Source organism: Chionomys nivalis, chromosome 10, assembly GCF_950005125.1.
Source record: "Chionomys nivalis chromosome 10, mChiNiv1.1, whole genome shotgun sequence".
NCBI classification, from domain to species: Eukaryota; Metazoa; Chordata; class Mammalia; order Rodentia; family Cricetidae; genus Chionomys; species Chionomys nivalis.
The window spans coordinates 58,076,112-58,092,277 of record NC_080095.1 but is presented as its reverse complement, the minus strand read 5'-3'; the positions used below and the strand labels follow the sequence as shown (position 1 = coordinate 58,092,277).

Below are 16,166 nucleotides of genomic sequence, written 5' to 3'. Positions count from 1 at the left end.
CATTGTTTCTGCTTTCTATTTAAGTAGGTAAGCCCACAGTGATTGCGTTCTGAACCTCTGGTGGGTCAAGCTGCATCTGGGCCTGCTTGAGCAACAGCTGGAGTATTCAGAACGCTATGCTGAGTGCTGTGCCCAGAGTCCTGAGGCGGCCTTGGTCTGCAGGTTTGTGGAGCGTGCCCTGGGCCTAGGCCTAAAATGTTCTGCCCTCCTAGAGCTACGGCTCTGTGGAGAAGAGCAGCCACAAAGACTATCAACATGCTGTCTGTCAGTCTCTCTTCCTCCTGGTGGGAGGTTCTGGCATCCTCATACCCATGCTGGCATCTTTAGTCTGTGGGATTCACATGGTCCCAGCTGTGGTTTGTTCTTAAGCAAACCTTTTTAACACTTGACACACAAAGGCTGTGAATTTCTCAACTTTTCGATTCTAATTCTCACTTAATTATAAATCCTATCTTTGGGTCATTTCTTTCCTCTCACATCTTAAGTATATTTACTTGAAAATAGCCACACAGCAAAACAGCTGCTTAGAAATTCTTTAGCCAGATAGCCTAGCCTATTACCCAGGGGCAGTGTTAGTAAAATGAGGGATGCGTTCTTCACAAGTTATTAACAAGTTCTTTGCAATTACATGACAAGGGTGGCATTTCCTCCAAGTTCCAGTCCATGTTCTTATATCTGTCTAAGGCTCTATCACAGCCACCCACACTTCCCCCAATATGCTGGCCACATATGGTACAGGTATATCTAAGAAGATTCAGACTGATTCTTCTTGAATCTAGAACTGTCTTTAATGTTCAGCCATAAAAACCTAGAACAACCCTTCAGATCTGATCAACATGCATCCGTTCCCCAGTTTCCACAGTGCTTCCAAGCATTTGCTATAGCCACAGTCCTGCTTCCTGGCACCTACTGTTCTGTCAGGTTATTTTCTGCCCTAACAGAAAATTACCGATTGGGTAGAATATAAACAATGGAAGTTTATTTGGCTCATGGCTCTTAACACTGGGAGAGCCTGGCTCTGACAAACACATTTTTTTCTTTTACTACATCATAACATAGTAGAAGAAGCTATTGGCAACACACAAAAGGGAATCAAAGGAGCCAAACCCCTCTCTTCTAGAGCAAATCCACTTCCATGGTCATGCTAATACTGCTAAATAATTGCTAAACAGCCAGGGGGTCTTACAAAATAAGATATTTGGTTAGAGTAAGAAAAAAACAAAAAACAAAAACCTCACAGTGGAAATGAAACCAGAAGTTCTAAGGTGGATTACCCAGAATTCATGGATTTCCACTTACCTAAATCATGTTAGGTAACTCATTGAAACAGATACTGTACAAAGGTACTCATCCTAATGATTCTGAGTGCTGCAGTTTTTATCTTGAAGCAGTGTTTCACTATGTAAGCTTGGTTGCTTAGAACTCCTTGGGTAACACATGGTGACCTCAAGCTCATGGCTATCCTCCTGTCCCAGTCTCCTAAGTCCTGGGATTACAGGAGTATAGTACTACACTTGGCTCCAATAAAGTCTTCTAAGGACAAACGGTGATCAGTTATATTGATACTTTCATGGGAGGAGTATAAATTGTGCTGCTACTTATCCATCTGAGAGTTCACACAATGACTTAAAGTAGTCTCAATTACACTATCATCCTTATGACTCTACCTAGGGAGATGCTTGGTTCTTTTCTCAATTTCCTAAACTACCTAACCAACCCACACTTTCTTCTCTAGCGGACCTTAAGCCATATATATATATATATATATATATATATATATATATATATATATATATATAATCCAGAGAACAGGATCTCCTCAGACCCTTTCTTTCATTTCTCTGTTCTACCTGAATATACAAATATTCTAATCTTCTTCCCTCTTTTCTGTTACTATCCTACTGTTTCAAGACCATTTCTTTGTCCTACATCTTCAGCCTGCTCCCCTCTTTATCTTGGCATCTTCTTTCAAATATTCTCAATGTTTCTATTCAAGAACAAAATAAAACAAAATCAGACCTTCCCAACTTGCCCATTGCTGTCTTCACTTTTCGCACTCTTTCTCAACAGGGTATACCTACAACATTCTGACAATTCTGCTGACATGAAAGTCATTAGTGGTCTTTATACTGCCACATATAACAGCTACTATCGTTAGCTTTCTGAACCTTTTCTTTACACTTTAATTTGTTGATCATATTCCCTCCTTCTTGACAAACAAATTCCTTGAGGTCCATGACACTATTTACTCTTGGTTTTCCATCTCTAAAATGTTTCTGGATTGACATTCATTAATCAATCCTTTGTCCTTTCTGTATGTTCTTACTGGGCAAAAATAAATAAATAAATAAATAAATAAATAAATAAATAAAATAAATAAATAAATAAAATAAATAAATAAAAAGACACTTATTCTGGTAACAGAGTCCATCAAAGATGTCATTGTTTAATTTCTCTCTGTCTCTCTCTCTCTCTCTGGGGGGGGAGGTTTCGAGACAGGGTTTCTCTGTAGTTTTGGAGCCTGTCCCTAGAACTAGTACTTGTGGTCCAGGATAGCCTCGAACTCACAGAGATTCCACCTATCTCTGCCTCCTGCGTGCTGGGAGATAGGCATGTACCACCACTGCCCAGCTTAATTTAGACTTTCCAACTATGCTGTGGGACTTCCAAATTTCAAGACAAGATTACTGATAAACGCGCTCATATTCAATAAGCAGCAGGACATTTTTACTTGAATATTTAATAGGTACTCAATCTCCATGTATCTGAAACTGAACACACTGTCCCCTTAAAGTGGCTCCCTGTCTTGTATTTCTCCTTCATGGTAGTAAACTTTCAATTCATCATTAATTACAAAATCTCATCCATATTTGCTTTCTCCCTCTCCTTCAGCATCCTTCTCCTCTATCCATCTAAGAACCAAATCCCATCAATTTGCTCTCTCAAAACATCTCCTTTTTTTTTTTTTTGGATTTTCGAGATAGGGTTTCTCCATAGCTTTTGGTTCCTGTCCTGGAACTAGCTCTTGTAGACCAGGCTGGACTCGAACTCCCAGAGATCTGCCTGCCTCTGTCTCCCGAGTGCTGGGATTAAAGGCGTGCACCACCACCGCCCGGCTCAAAACATCTCTTAAACTACCCTATTTTCTTGCCCATTCTTTCTTTCATTAAGATATTTATTCTTGTTATATGTGTATGCTTCCATGGCTGGTGCCTACAGGGGCCAGAAGAAGGTATCTAGAAGAGGGTGTCAGATCTCTTGGACAGGAGTTACAGATAGTTGTGAGTGCCAAAGGGTGCTGGGAACCCAACCTGGGACTTCTGCAAAAGCAGCCAATACTCTAAACTACTAGAACTTACATCCGTCTCCCCTTGCCTGTACTTCTACAACAGCTTCTTATCTACACACTCCGAGGTTATTTAATAAGGTTCTTCTGAGTTTCTCTAAAATGCAGTCAGAATGATCTGATATGTAAGTCTGATCATTACACTATCCCCTTTAAAACTCTTTTGTAACATATATAAACATCTTCTCATTGGCATACAGTAATATCAGAAATGGCTTAGGATGACAACCACTCACTAGTCAGTCAGAACTTTTGATTTTTCACTATCAAACAGCTTTTATATTTTATGACCTATACTGTACCATGCCTTTGTCTCTGCATATTTCCTTATCTCTTTCTTTGCTTGACTCTTATTTTCATTTCAATACTTACCTTAAACACTAACTTCCATACAAAATCTCCCCTAAGTTGTCCAAATGGAATAAATACTCCTCCTTAATAATTGCATAGAATTATCTTTATCATTGCATTAGTATACTATATAAAATATTTCATTCTTGCCGGGCGGTGGTGGCGCACGCCTTTAATCCCAACACTTGGGAGGCAGAGGCAGGAGGATCTCTGTGAGTTCGAGACCAGCCTGGTCTACAAGAGCTAGTTCCAGGACAGGCTCCAAAACCACAGAGAAACCCTGTCTCGAAAAAAAATTTCATTCTTCACTAAATTATGGACTTATTGAAGGCTCTTTATCTAGCACTGTTTGGTGTAGAATTAAACTGAATAATCATCAGGTTGGTTCCAATTTTTCCATAGTTATCAATAATGCTTCAGGAAACATCTTTGTAAAAATGATATTTTAAAGTTTACTATGACAGACACAATGAGAAAAAGATTATTAGATGTAAATATAAAAATATTTTCCTAGCCAGGTGGTGGTGGAGCACGCCTTTAATCCCAGCACTCGGGAGGCAGAGGCAGGTGGATCTCTGTGAGTTCGAGGCCAGCCTGGTCTACAAGAGGTAGTTCCAGGACAGGAACCAAAAGTTATGGAGAAACCCTGTCTCGAAAAAAAAATTTTTTCCTAATTTTCAATGACAAGTTCATTGTTTTTAATATTTGAGAAACCAAAAGGAAATTACACAAGGATTTTTATCAATATATATTCATATTTGAAATTTTGTCACATCTGTTACTCAGTTCATGCCATTAGTCTTTTCTTTTAAGCCTGAGTCAAACAATTAACATGTGTGAATACCGCAGGCAATACTCTACTTGTAGACCAATCTTAATAACAGTACTTCTAGGCTAGAAAGGAAATGCACAGTGAAACTTATTTAAAATTAGAATAAATGAATTGTCATTGATGATATAACAAGTTTCCTACAATTAGAGAAAGAAAATAGTTAACCAGAGTTTTGGAAATGGCAAGAAAGAAATCCACAGTATTGAAAGAATATGCCAAACTTCAACATTTTCACAAAGTGACCTCTATGAAAGGAAAGACAAAGAACCTCCAGCTATGTTGTAAGTGTCAAAGGGTGACTTCCATAAAGAACTAAATCAAGGGTTGACAAACAAAAGTCATGGCCTAAATTCAGTCCCTCTATTTTTGCAAATAAAGTTTTATTGGAACACATCCATGCTTAATCATTTATATACTGCCTCTGGTTGCTCTCATCTCACAAAGGTGGAATTAAGTAGATGCAGCAAAGACAAGAAGGCCCACCAGTCTGAGATATAGTCTATTGGGCTCTCTACAGAAAGACAAGGCCCACCAGTCTGAGATATAGTCTATTGGGCTCTTTACAGAACAGACTGACAATCCCTGCTGTAAAATATTAGGAAAATAAAAACTTTTTTTACAATTGTAAAAACAAAATGAAAACAATTTCACATGAAAGTTATTTAGGGTAGTTTATTTTCTCATTTCCTTAATGTTCTTCTAATCAACTATCTTCATTCAAGCCTACTCCTCCGTCTGCCCTCATCTCAGATTCCTAGCTCTCTTCTTTAGCACACTGTTAAGAGGAAGAGGAGGAGAGGCTGAAGCGTGAGGACAGAGGAAAGGGGAGAACAAGGAAGAGGAGGAGAAGGAAGAAGAAATAAACATTAGAAAATTAGTATATAACCAGGATAGATCAATGTACACACTTGGGGTGAAGGAAGGACTAATAATTGAGTATAATAGAGAATGTATGGAGATATGATTAAAATACTCTCATAAATAATTTAGGAAATCAAAAGGAGAGAAAGAACATCAAAATGGCAAATGAAAGGAAAATAAAAATATTTCTTAAATACAGAAAATTAGCACATTTAAAAAGCACAATATGTGATAATATTACTCCTTTAAAAAATCCAGTTATTTACCTATCCAAACAGGCAAAGAGTCCAGATTTTCCTCCTACTGCACACAATACTTTGGGAGCACAGCGAGGTCGCGTCATCAAGACTGTCTGATGCGAGAGTCTATGTTCAGGCATGAAGTGGTACTTTAGGGCTTCATTCAAGAGATGTTTACAAGTACGATCGTCACGGATAAGGTGATTTGCTTCATAGAGCCTAGTGAGGAACTTAACACTCAGCAATGGTAATCGTACACTGTTCAGCAGCTGTGCTAAGTATTTCTGGCGTTCTTGCACATCATACTTGATCCAAGACTCTAATGCATAAAAAACTGTCTCTTCGGTAGCTACATTCAAGCAGTCATTGGAGACAATTTCATCCAAATCAGCATGTGTAAGCTCAAAAAACTCTTCTGTCTGGCAAACAGATTCGAAATTCTGGCATATGTATTTAGTAGCCGCCAAATAAAGGTCATGACAACCATATGTCTCTGCAAAACGGGAAATTCCAATACAGTTACCAGGGTCAAGCTGGCTTTCAAGAAATGCACAACATTCCTTCAGGACAAGTTTTATCTGGAGCAGGTTTGCTGCTGGCAGGAGAGATTCAACGGTGTCCTGAGAGATGAAAACTGTCCCCGTGTAGGCGTACTCCACGATGGCCTGCAGCGCAGCTTCATCAATGCACTGGAACTCAACCTCGCTGTTCTCCTTCTCAGACAGGTTTCCAGTGAACATAGCCTTGAAGTATGGGCTGATGCTGGCAAGAACCACTTTATGAGCATGAATTTTAACATCACCTACTCGAAGAATGATGTCACAGAGTTCGTGATGCTGACGAAGGAGATTCAAACCCTGCAGAAGTTGTTCTGAATGCAAGTGGGTTAGGTTAGCAAGCATGTAGGTTGGGGCTGTGTGGTCCATCTACAGAAAGTAAAAGACACAGATGGTTATTTCAAAATGCCATGCCAATGTGAGCCTGTGTCCCAAAGTGCACAAGTCAGACTTATTTATTCACTACTTTGCTGGGTTTTAAACAGTGAACACTAAAACAGAGGCTTTAAGAGATAAAGGAATTTATCATCTAATGCAACTCCTTTGTTATAGAGATTAGAAAGTGGAGACCCAAATTGTTCTATGATAAGGCCAAACCATATGGACTTTTAGATATAAACTAAATGTTCCATTGATTATTTTCATTAAAGACTCAGCAAGCACTACAATAAAATACAAATATATGGAGAAAAAATTGCTTACAGCCAAATTAGTTTTGAAACCCTCTTTTTTCAAGAATAGCACCAATAATACCAACTGACAGTGACTTTGTAAAGCATAAAGTTCCATATAAAGGATATATAGCACATATGGTTCCATATCGTACATGAGGTTCACTTCATTAAATTGCCTCTTCCTATGACCTCATATTCTTGCCCATAATAGTCTTTCATTCCAATAATGCTCATATGAGTATTAATGTTATAGCTCTCTATAAAACGTACTATTTCCCAATTGTTTTCTTAGTAAGTGTTAAGTATTGACTATAATCTTTCCTTTTTCACCCTCCTCAGTCTAGGTTAAAATTAAATTTCTCTAAAAGTCTATCCTTTACATGAGGTTAACTTAAGTATATACGTGCAGATTTGTAACCCCCACTCTCATTTATCTGATTTATCAAGGAGAATTATAGTCAGGCTGAACAGTGAACAATGAACAAGGTCAATGGAAAATAGAAAGGTTGAAAAGCAAGAGTTAGATACTTTATAAGAACATATTTCTCCCAGACTAAACAATTACATTCCAAGATAGTTACAAAGACCTACATTTGAGATTCCAGAGATACAGGACTGGACACTAATCTCAAAAGTGAGACTAAATCTTATAAACAGTCTAAGAAGATTCATCTTAACTCCAGATAATACTCTAAAATTAGCACGGATATGATTTGTGATTGCCTAAAATGGATTAAGTCAGTCTAAAGGGGCTAACAATAATAAGGCACATCAGAGACTTCATTTCTTCTCACGGCGAATTTAGGGTTTTCTATCAAAAAAGTGTATTTGTATCTTTCGAGACTAATAAAGAATTTTATAATGCCTCTCGAGATTTTTGAAAACAAATCTAAACCTATAATTTAGTCCAGGTAGGCAAATGAGCAAATGCAAGTGCATACTACTAAAAGAACAGGGCCTGGGGGGATGATTCTAGTGGAGGACTGTAGAATCAGGATGACCACACTCTGGCTCTGCCCATGTCCTTTGTAGTGATCATGAAATGACAGGAGGGGCAGCAAAAACACTGGACAACAAATTAAGGATCCTAAAAGACCTGACATTTAACGTAATTTTAATAGGGATTAAAATATCAACATTCCAAAATATTGGCACAAGCATAAAGGAGAGAAATAACTGATCTGAGAGATGGTTTAAGGGTTTAGGGATTTTAATCTCAGTACCTATTTATTTATTTATTTATTTATTTATTTATTTATTTTTTGGTTTTTTCGAGACAGGGTTTCTCTGTGGCTTTGGAGCCTGTCCTGGAACTAGCTCTATATTCCAGGCTGGTCTCGAACTCACAGAGATCCGTCTGCCTCTGCCTCCCGAGTGCTGGGATTAAAGGCGTGCGCCACCATCGCCCGGCCTCAGTACTACTTTAACACTTAATTTAATGTGGGTTTAAGCTTCACTAATAGAATTATATTGCATGGAATGTCAGAAAGGAGACTTTGTTCTAAAATGTCAGTTCACATAGATGCATCACCCTAAAGGGAACTGAAACAAATACCCACTGAAGAGAAGAATTCAGATCATGTCAAATGAGTAATAGAACTGAGGATACTGAGTCTAGAGAGAAGGAAAACTGAGGGTTATGTGATAAGTCAGGGGATAAATGCTGCTCAATTATAGTAAGGGTAAATTTGAGGATTAGCTGAATTTATAAATATGAAATGCTTATAATAGTGTTGATCAGTAAGGTCTCAACAATTGCACTAACTTTGTCTTCATGAATATTTTTAGTCGTTTACCTGAGTGGTGTTCGCTTTCTATGTCGCACTACCTCTTAGTATTAGATAAGAAACTCATTCTAGGGTCTGTGGTACAGATAGTATACAAGCATAACACAATATAACTTGTAAATAACATGTGTGCACACACAATACATAAGCACATATGTGATACATATTACACAGATACAGAGAGGCACAACAAATATAATTTCAAGAGACTTAGTTCTAGAATCAGACTGCTTAGTTTATAGTATTGTCTAAACTGTTTAATAACTGTATGACCCTGTGAAGGTCACCTTAAAGCCTCAGTTTTCTCATGTGCATAGCACAGCAAAACAACAAGGGGGAAATGTCTTTTTGTTGCAGGCATGTACCTGCAACACTTATTAGATGTTACTTATCAGTAACAATATTAGCCTTAAGAATACTTTAGTTTTCCCACCTAAAAAGTAACTCTCTTCTATGTGTACCAAAAAAGGAAGGGAGCTTGCTTACTGTCTACTGGGGCAGGGCCAATGCCTGACTATTCTATCAGTAAAGATGCAGTGAGCCACATGAGGATTTGGATGATATGTTAGATTTAGACAGTTTAGTTCTTAGGCAGCAGAAAGAACAGCTCTAGAGTAACTGCCTAGATCCTCGACCCACACATAGAAAAGGACAGTGCCAGACAACAGAAGCTGGCTGCCTGACTTCCTACTAGTTCTTAAGGATCCCAGCCTACACTCTGAAGGTGAGCAGTTTTATATTCAGTGACTCTATTCTAAAAGCGTGGGGGTAACCCCTCACCCATGGACATCATCATGGCAGGAATGTGGAAGAACCTAACTCACGACACACTTACAGGACAGATGGAAAGGCTAGTGAGTGGTGCCCACATCAGCTCCTAAGAGCCCTCTGCGTCCTGGCTCACGCAGGGTCAATAAGGTACTACGGCTGCATCCACACACTTACATCCTTACAGTACGTCCTCATGTCATTTAGCCAATGTGCCAACTATTCATTTCAAACATCAGTTTATTTCATACCAGATTAATAATAACTATCAAAAATTAAAAATAGACGAAGAAAGGTCCTTGGTAAAGAACACTTGTACATGCTTCTTCCACCATACTGGCCAGTAGGTGAAAACGCTTTGCTATTCAGGTCTCAAGGCTGAGTTTGAGTTGATCCCCAAAACTCACAGTGAAAAGAGAGAACTGACTCCCAAAAGTTGTTCTTTGACCTCAATACATGTGAATGACACATCGTTCTCTCTTTCTTTCTCCCCTCTCTCTCACACAAACAGTAATTGAAATTAAAAATGTTTAGACTAAAAACAATTATTGGGAATTAAAGTTACATAAGTAAATCATATTTTTTAATGCTCAACTAAAGTAATTATCAAAAGGGGGAAGGTTAAAATAGGAACTTAAAATTAATGACACACTAGGTTTATCATATTCCATTATCAAAAATTCTAATGTGATCTCTTTCCTTTCTCAAGAAATATGTCTTAAAAATTTACAGAAGTTATTCAAATATAGGGTTTTTTTTTTTTTTTTGGTTTTTGGTTTTTGGTTTTTCGAGACAGGGTTTCTCTGTGGTTTTGGAGCCTGTCCTGGAACTAGCTCTTGTAGACCAGACTGGTCTCGAACTCACAGAGATCCGCCTGCCTCTGCCTCCCGAGTGCTGGGATTAAAGGTGTCCGCCACCACCGCCCGGTAGATATAGGGTTTAAAACATGGTCTTTGTACCAAAAGTATCAGTATCACTTAGGGGCCTAATTGAAATGAATCTTCATGTGTTCCATCGTGGATAGAGAGAGTGAGAGAGCACAGAGTGGAGGACAGCCTGCTTCAGCTCCTGACGTATCCCACCCTTGTGAACCCCGAGAACACAGAGCGGAGGAGGCTAGACAGCCTGCTTCAGCTCTCCTGACAAGTTCTAAGCTTGTGAACCCTGAGCATCAGGTCAACTATTTCTAGCCAGAATACTGCAAAGTTTACTTGTAGTCAATATTCATAACTTTTATTATCTTTGGTTCTCAGTTATCTATTCGTAAATGTCAAAAAGTAACTCAAAGAAAATATTATTTCTGATCTTCAAACCCCATGCTATGAAATAATTTTCTTTATTTCTTTATCTAAATAACAGTCTTATGGAGAAGGAAGGACAAGTACCACTGAAAACAGGAAAGAACAGTGAAGAAAATATGAACTAGAGCCAGACAGGTCTGAGTTAAGTCCACATTTGGCTACCTAACAGCCAACCTACCTAACAGTGAGCGACCTTGGGCATATGTTAATTTAATATATAAATACATATAATATGTAATTTCAGAGCTGAGACTGGTGGTTCACATCTTTAATCCAAGCACTTAGGTGGCTGAGGCAGGAGAATTTATGATGAGTTCCAGCCCATCTGGGGATAAGGGGTGAGATCCTGTCTCAAACAAACAAATCTAAAAAAAATAAGGCTATAAAGAACAAAGGATAAATGTACACAGGTGTAAACGTCCAGAACACATAAACACTATATCAGGGCATTAGAACAAACCAAAGAGGAATCCAGGTAGTAACAACTCCCTTCTGTTGATGGTCTAATAGTTGATTTGATATACTGAATTGCCTCTACATGCTAGCCATATTTTTTGTTTTAACTTTTGTTAAAACGAATACTTAAGAGTACCATACATCTATGAACTGAGTTAGTTAATATTGAACAAACAGTATCAATGTCTAAGTTTCAACAAGGTAACAGCATTGTAGTTCATTTCTAATGATATTTATGTTGTGACAATACCCATAATATGTTAAAAGACGGCTTCACAATTTTAGGTTCTAAAACCAAGGTAATAAAGATCAGGCTGCGAGTTTAATACCTATCTACTTAATTGACATATAAGCTACAAAGAAGTGCTGCTGAAATCAGCTGGGAGGCAATTAACTACCACCATATAAATATAGATCACAGCCACAGCAAGTAAATAGAGAAGAAATGAGAGTATATATAATGTGTTTTAACAAATCAGATGTTTATCATAACTGCTCTGTCATTAAGTTCTTTTCCCTTTGTTCACCTTTCCTTAGATTTCAACCAGTTATAATATGAGCTTACCATCTACAGAATAAAGTGGCAACATTGCATGCTCCCTGAAAATTATTTTCATTATATCTAGAGAAACAAAAGTAAAATTACCCGCCTGTCACTAACATAAATCCTTATGTTTTAGGTTTGGAACACAAAGCAGAAAGCAAGGGCTATATAGGGAGACCCTGTTTCAAAACAACAACAACAATAGCTCATAATTCCTTAACCTAATTAAAGCTCTGACGCAATTAACTAACAAGAATCAGAACCGAAACAGAAAAAGGGTAGATAAAAATATATAATCAAATAATACATAAGAATATAAAGGATAATTATGAAAGAAAATCAAATTTTATCCTACGGTTTTAGCACCCTTTTCCCTTTCACCAATCTTCCAAAAGCTCTAAGCAAACAGCCAAATTGACTTTCTTCTTCTGATCCTTAAAATAAATCTAATACAAATAAAGAATACAGAGCCTCTATCGGTTGTTATGAGTATTACATGAGTTAATATTTGCTAAGTATTAGCACAGAATTCAGCACATAGCACACAATAAATGGACTAAATTATTGGCTAATAACCTTTCATTTTCATTGTACTTATTAAGGACAACTTCTTAAACTATACACGTCCTTATGGTCTACAGAATTTATTTTCATTTCCAATATTTCAGGGATGTTTATAAAATTTGGGTAAGAACACAGAAAGGCATAAAGTGAACTTTTTGTGGAAAGAATATTTACTTAACTATGTAAAGATGTGTTGCATTTGTTTTATGTTGCAGAATAATTGTTTAGCTATGTAAAGATGTGTTGCATTTGTTTTACCTTGCCTGCTTAAGGCACCTGATTGGTTTAATAAAAAGCTGAATGGCGGGGCTGGAGAACAGAGAGAATAAGTAAGAAGAGGAATCTAGGCTAGAGAAAGAACGAGGGAGGAAGAGGAGATGCCCAGGGCCAGCCATCTAGCCAGCCTCCAGCCAGCCAAAGCAGGAAAGAAGGACGAACAGAATGAAGGAAAGGGAAAAGCCCCAAAGCAAAATGTAGATAAAGAGAAACAGGTTAAATTAAGTTATAAGAGCTAGTGGGACAAGCATAAGCTAAGGTCGAGCATTCATAACTAAAATTAAGTCTCCATGTCATGATTGGGGGCTGTTGGACAAAGAAAACCTGCTTCAGTGATTCATATGACAAATTCATCACCTCTGACTCTGGAAATAAAGCATGCATCTAGAGCACCTGTGTTTACCCTTCTTAAGAGCAGCTCAAAGAACAAAGATAGGTAGCACATACCTTCCTGCAATTTGCTACCTTAGTTAATTATTTGGAAATCTTTGAAATTTTGCTTTACTCAAATTTGCAATTTTCAGTATAGCCCTAACTACTTCCTTTCAATTTTATGAGGTTTATTGTCACAACAGAAAGTGTATTTATTATTAAAACCCCGCTCTTTAGCACATGTCTTTATTCCCAGCATTTGAGAAGCAGAGGCAGGCAGATCTCTGAGTTGAAGGACAGCTTGGTCTACAAAATAAGTTCCTGAACAGCCAAGGCTACACTGAGAAATCCTGTCTCAAAAATTCAAAAGAAAAAACAAAACAAAACAAAAAGTTCAAAAACAAAAAACAGGGCACCAGGAGAGACAGCAGGGCGGTGAGTTTGTGACCAGTGGCGGCGGAAGCAGCCCTGGACAGGGAACTCTGAAGTTCCTCATCCCCTCCCTATACTCCCCGGGCTCCCTGCAGGGGCTCTACCCCCCCATACTGCCTCTCTCTTCTTGCCCCACCCAGCTTGCATCCAGAACCCTTCTTCCTTCTGTCCCCTTTCCTCTTTGGACACATAACACCATCCAGCTCAGTCTGTCTGGCGCTGGGGGCAAACCCTCAGGGCAAGTAGGCAGGCGAGACCTCCTTTGTCTCACTGGCCCGCCTGCACCAACCAAGGTAGGCGCTTTGTTTACGAACTACCCAACCTGCACGGAGATCTGATCTCGGCACCAGGAGAGACAGCAGGGCGGTGAGTTTGTGACCAGTGGCGGCGGAAGCAGCCCTGGACAGGGAACTCTGAAGTCCCTCATCCCCCTCCCTATACTCCCCGGGCTCCCTGCAGGGGCTCTACCCCCCCATACTGCCTCTCTCTTCTTGTCCCACCCAGCTTGCATCCAGAACCCTTCTTCCTTCTGTCCCCTTTCCTCTTTGGGCACATAACACCATCCAGCTCAGTCTGTCTGGCGCTGGGGGCAAATCCTCAGGGCAAGTAGGCAGGCGAGACCTCCTTTGTCTCACTGGCCTGCCTGCAACAAGCAAGGAGAGACATCACTATAACACCAGGAGACTAGCACTGCAGAGAGCCATCACTGGGAAGGTACATCAGTAGGCAAGGAGACCTGATCCGGTAAAAGAAGATCCAGAGGGGAGCATTCAGAGAAAGAGATGGGCAGGCGCCAATGCAAGAATTCACCTAACAATCTGAAAAACTATATGAAACCACCAGAACCCAGCGACCTCCCAACAGGTGGACATGAACACCTTAATCATGAAGAAGTAGATAAAATTGACTTTATGAAAGTGATTGACGCCCTTAAACAACATGTAAAAAATGCCCTTATAGAAATGGATGAGAAGTATAACAGAAAGTTTGAAGAATTGAGTAAATCAGTGAATGATACCCTAGGAAACCAAGGAAAAACAATCAAACAGATAATGGAAACAGTTCAAGACTTAAAAACTGAAATGGAGGCAAAGAAGAAAACACAAACAGAAGGCCAGCTGGACAGGGAAAATCTAGGTAAACGAATAGAGACTACAGAAGCAAGCATAACCAACAGAATACAAGAGATAGAAGAAAGAATCTCAGATTCTGAAGATACCATAGAGAAAATAAACACGCTGATGAAAGAAAACAGCAAGGCCAACAAATTCTCATCACAAAACATTCAGGAAATATGGGACACAATAAAAAGACCAAACCTAAGAATAATAGGAATAGAAGAAGGAGAAGAAGCGCAGCTCAACGGTCCAGAAAATATACTTAATAAAATTATAGAAGAAAACTTTCCCAACCTAAAGAAAGATATACCTATGAAGATTCAAGAAGCATACAGAACACCGAATAGGCTGGATCAAAAAAAAACATCCTCTCGCCATATAATAATCAAAACACAAAGCATACAGAATAAAGAAAGAATACTAAGAGCAGCAAAGGAAAAAGGCCAAGTTACTTATAAAGGTAAACCTATCAGACTTACACCTGACTTCTCTATGGAAACCATGAAAGCCAGAAGGTCCTGGATAGATGTACTGCAGAAACTAAGAGACCATGGATGCAAGCCCAGACTACTATACCCAGCCAAGCTTTCGTTCACTATAAATGGAGAAAACAAAATTTTCCAGGATAAAAACAAATTTAAACAATACGTAGCCACTAATCCAGCCTTACAGAAAGTAATAGAAGGAAAATCACTAACCAAGGAGTCCAACAATGACCACAATATCTCAGACAACTAGAGACCCTTCACCAGCGCAACACAAAGAAGGGGAACACACAAAATTTCCAACTTAAAAAATGACCGGAGTTAACAACCACTGGTCATTAATATCACTTAATGTCAATGGACTCAACTCTCCTATAAAAAGGCACAGACTAAGAGATTGGATACGAAAACAGGATCCAACATTCTGCTGTTTACAAGAAACACACCTCAACCACAAAGACAGGCACCTACTCAGAATAAAGGGTTGGGATAAGGCTTATCAAGTAAATGGACCTAAGAAACAAGCAGGGGTGGCCATACTAATTTCTAACAAAGTTGACTTCAAACTTAAATCAATCAGGAGAGATGGAGAGGGACATTTTCTACTCATAACAGGAACAATTCATCAGGATGAAGTCTCAATCCTGAATATCTATGCCCCTAATATAAAAGCACCCACGTACGTAAAAGAAACATTGTTAAAACTCAAGGCAGCCATCAAACCGCACACATTAATAGTAGGAGACTTTAATACTCCTCTCTCACCAATGGACAGGTCAAGTAGACAGAAACCTAACAGAGAAATAAGAGAATTAATGGAGGTAATGAATCAAATGGACTTAACAGACATCTATAGAATATTCCACCCAAATAGGAAAGAATATACCTTCTTCTCTGCAGCTCATGGAACCTTCTCAAAAATCGACCACATACTCGGTAACAAAGCAAACATCCACAGTTACAAAAAAATATTAATAACCACCTGTATCTTATCAGATCACCATGGATTAAAGCTAGAATTCTGCAACAATGCTACCCCCAGAAAGCCTACAAACTCATGGAAACTGAATAGTCAACTACTGAACCATTCCTGGATTAAGGAAGAAATAAAGAAAGAAATTAAACTCTTCCTTGAAGACAATGAAAATAAAGAAACAACATACTCAAACCTATGGGACACTATGAAAGCAGTTCTGAGAGGAA

The 16,166-nt window shown here is 38.7% G+C and overlaps 1 protein-coding gene across 1 annotated transcript in view; it reads right to left on the bottom strand.

Annotated features, from left to right (window-relative positions):
- Positions 1-16,166, bottom strand: part of Klhl28 (kelch like family member 28) — a 33,081-nt gene that overhangs the window by 10,438 nt on the left and 6,477 nt on the right. The window contains exon 2 of the mRNA XM_057782885.1: positions 5,657-6,555. Coding sequence (XP_057638868.1) covers positions 5,657-6,555 — 899 coding nt within the window. The remainder of the gene's footprint in view (positions 1-5,656; positions 6,556-16,166) is intronic.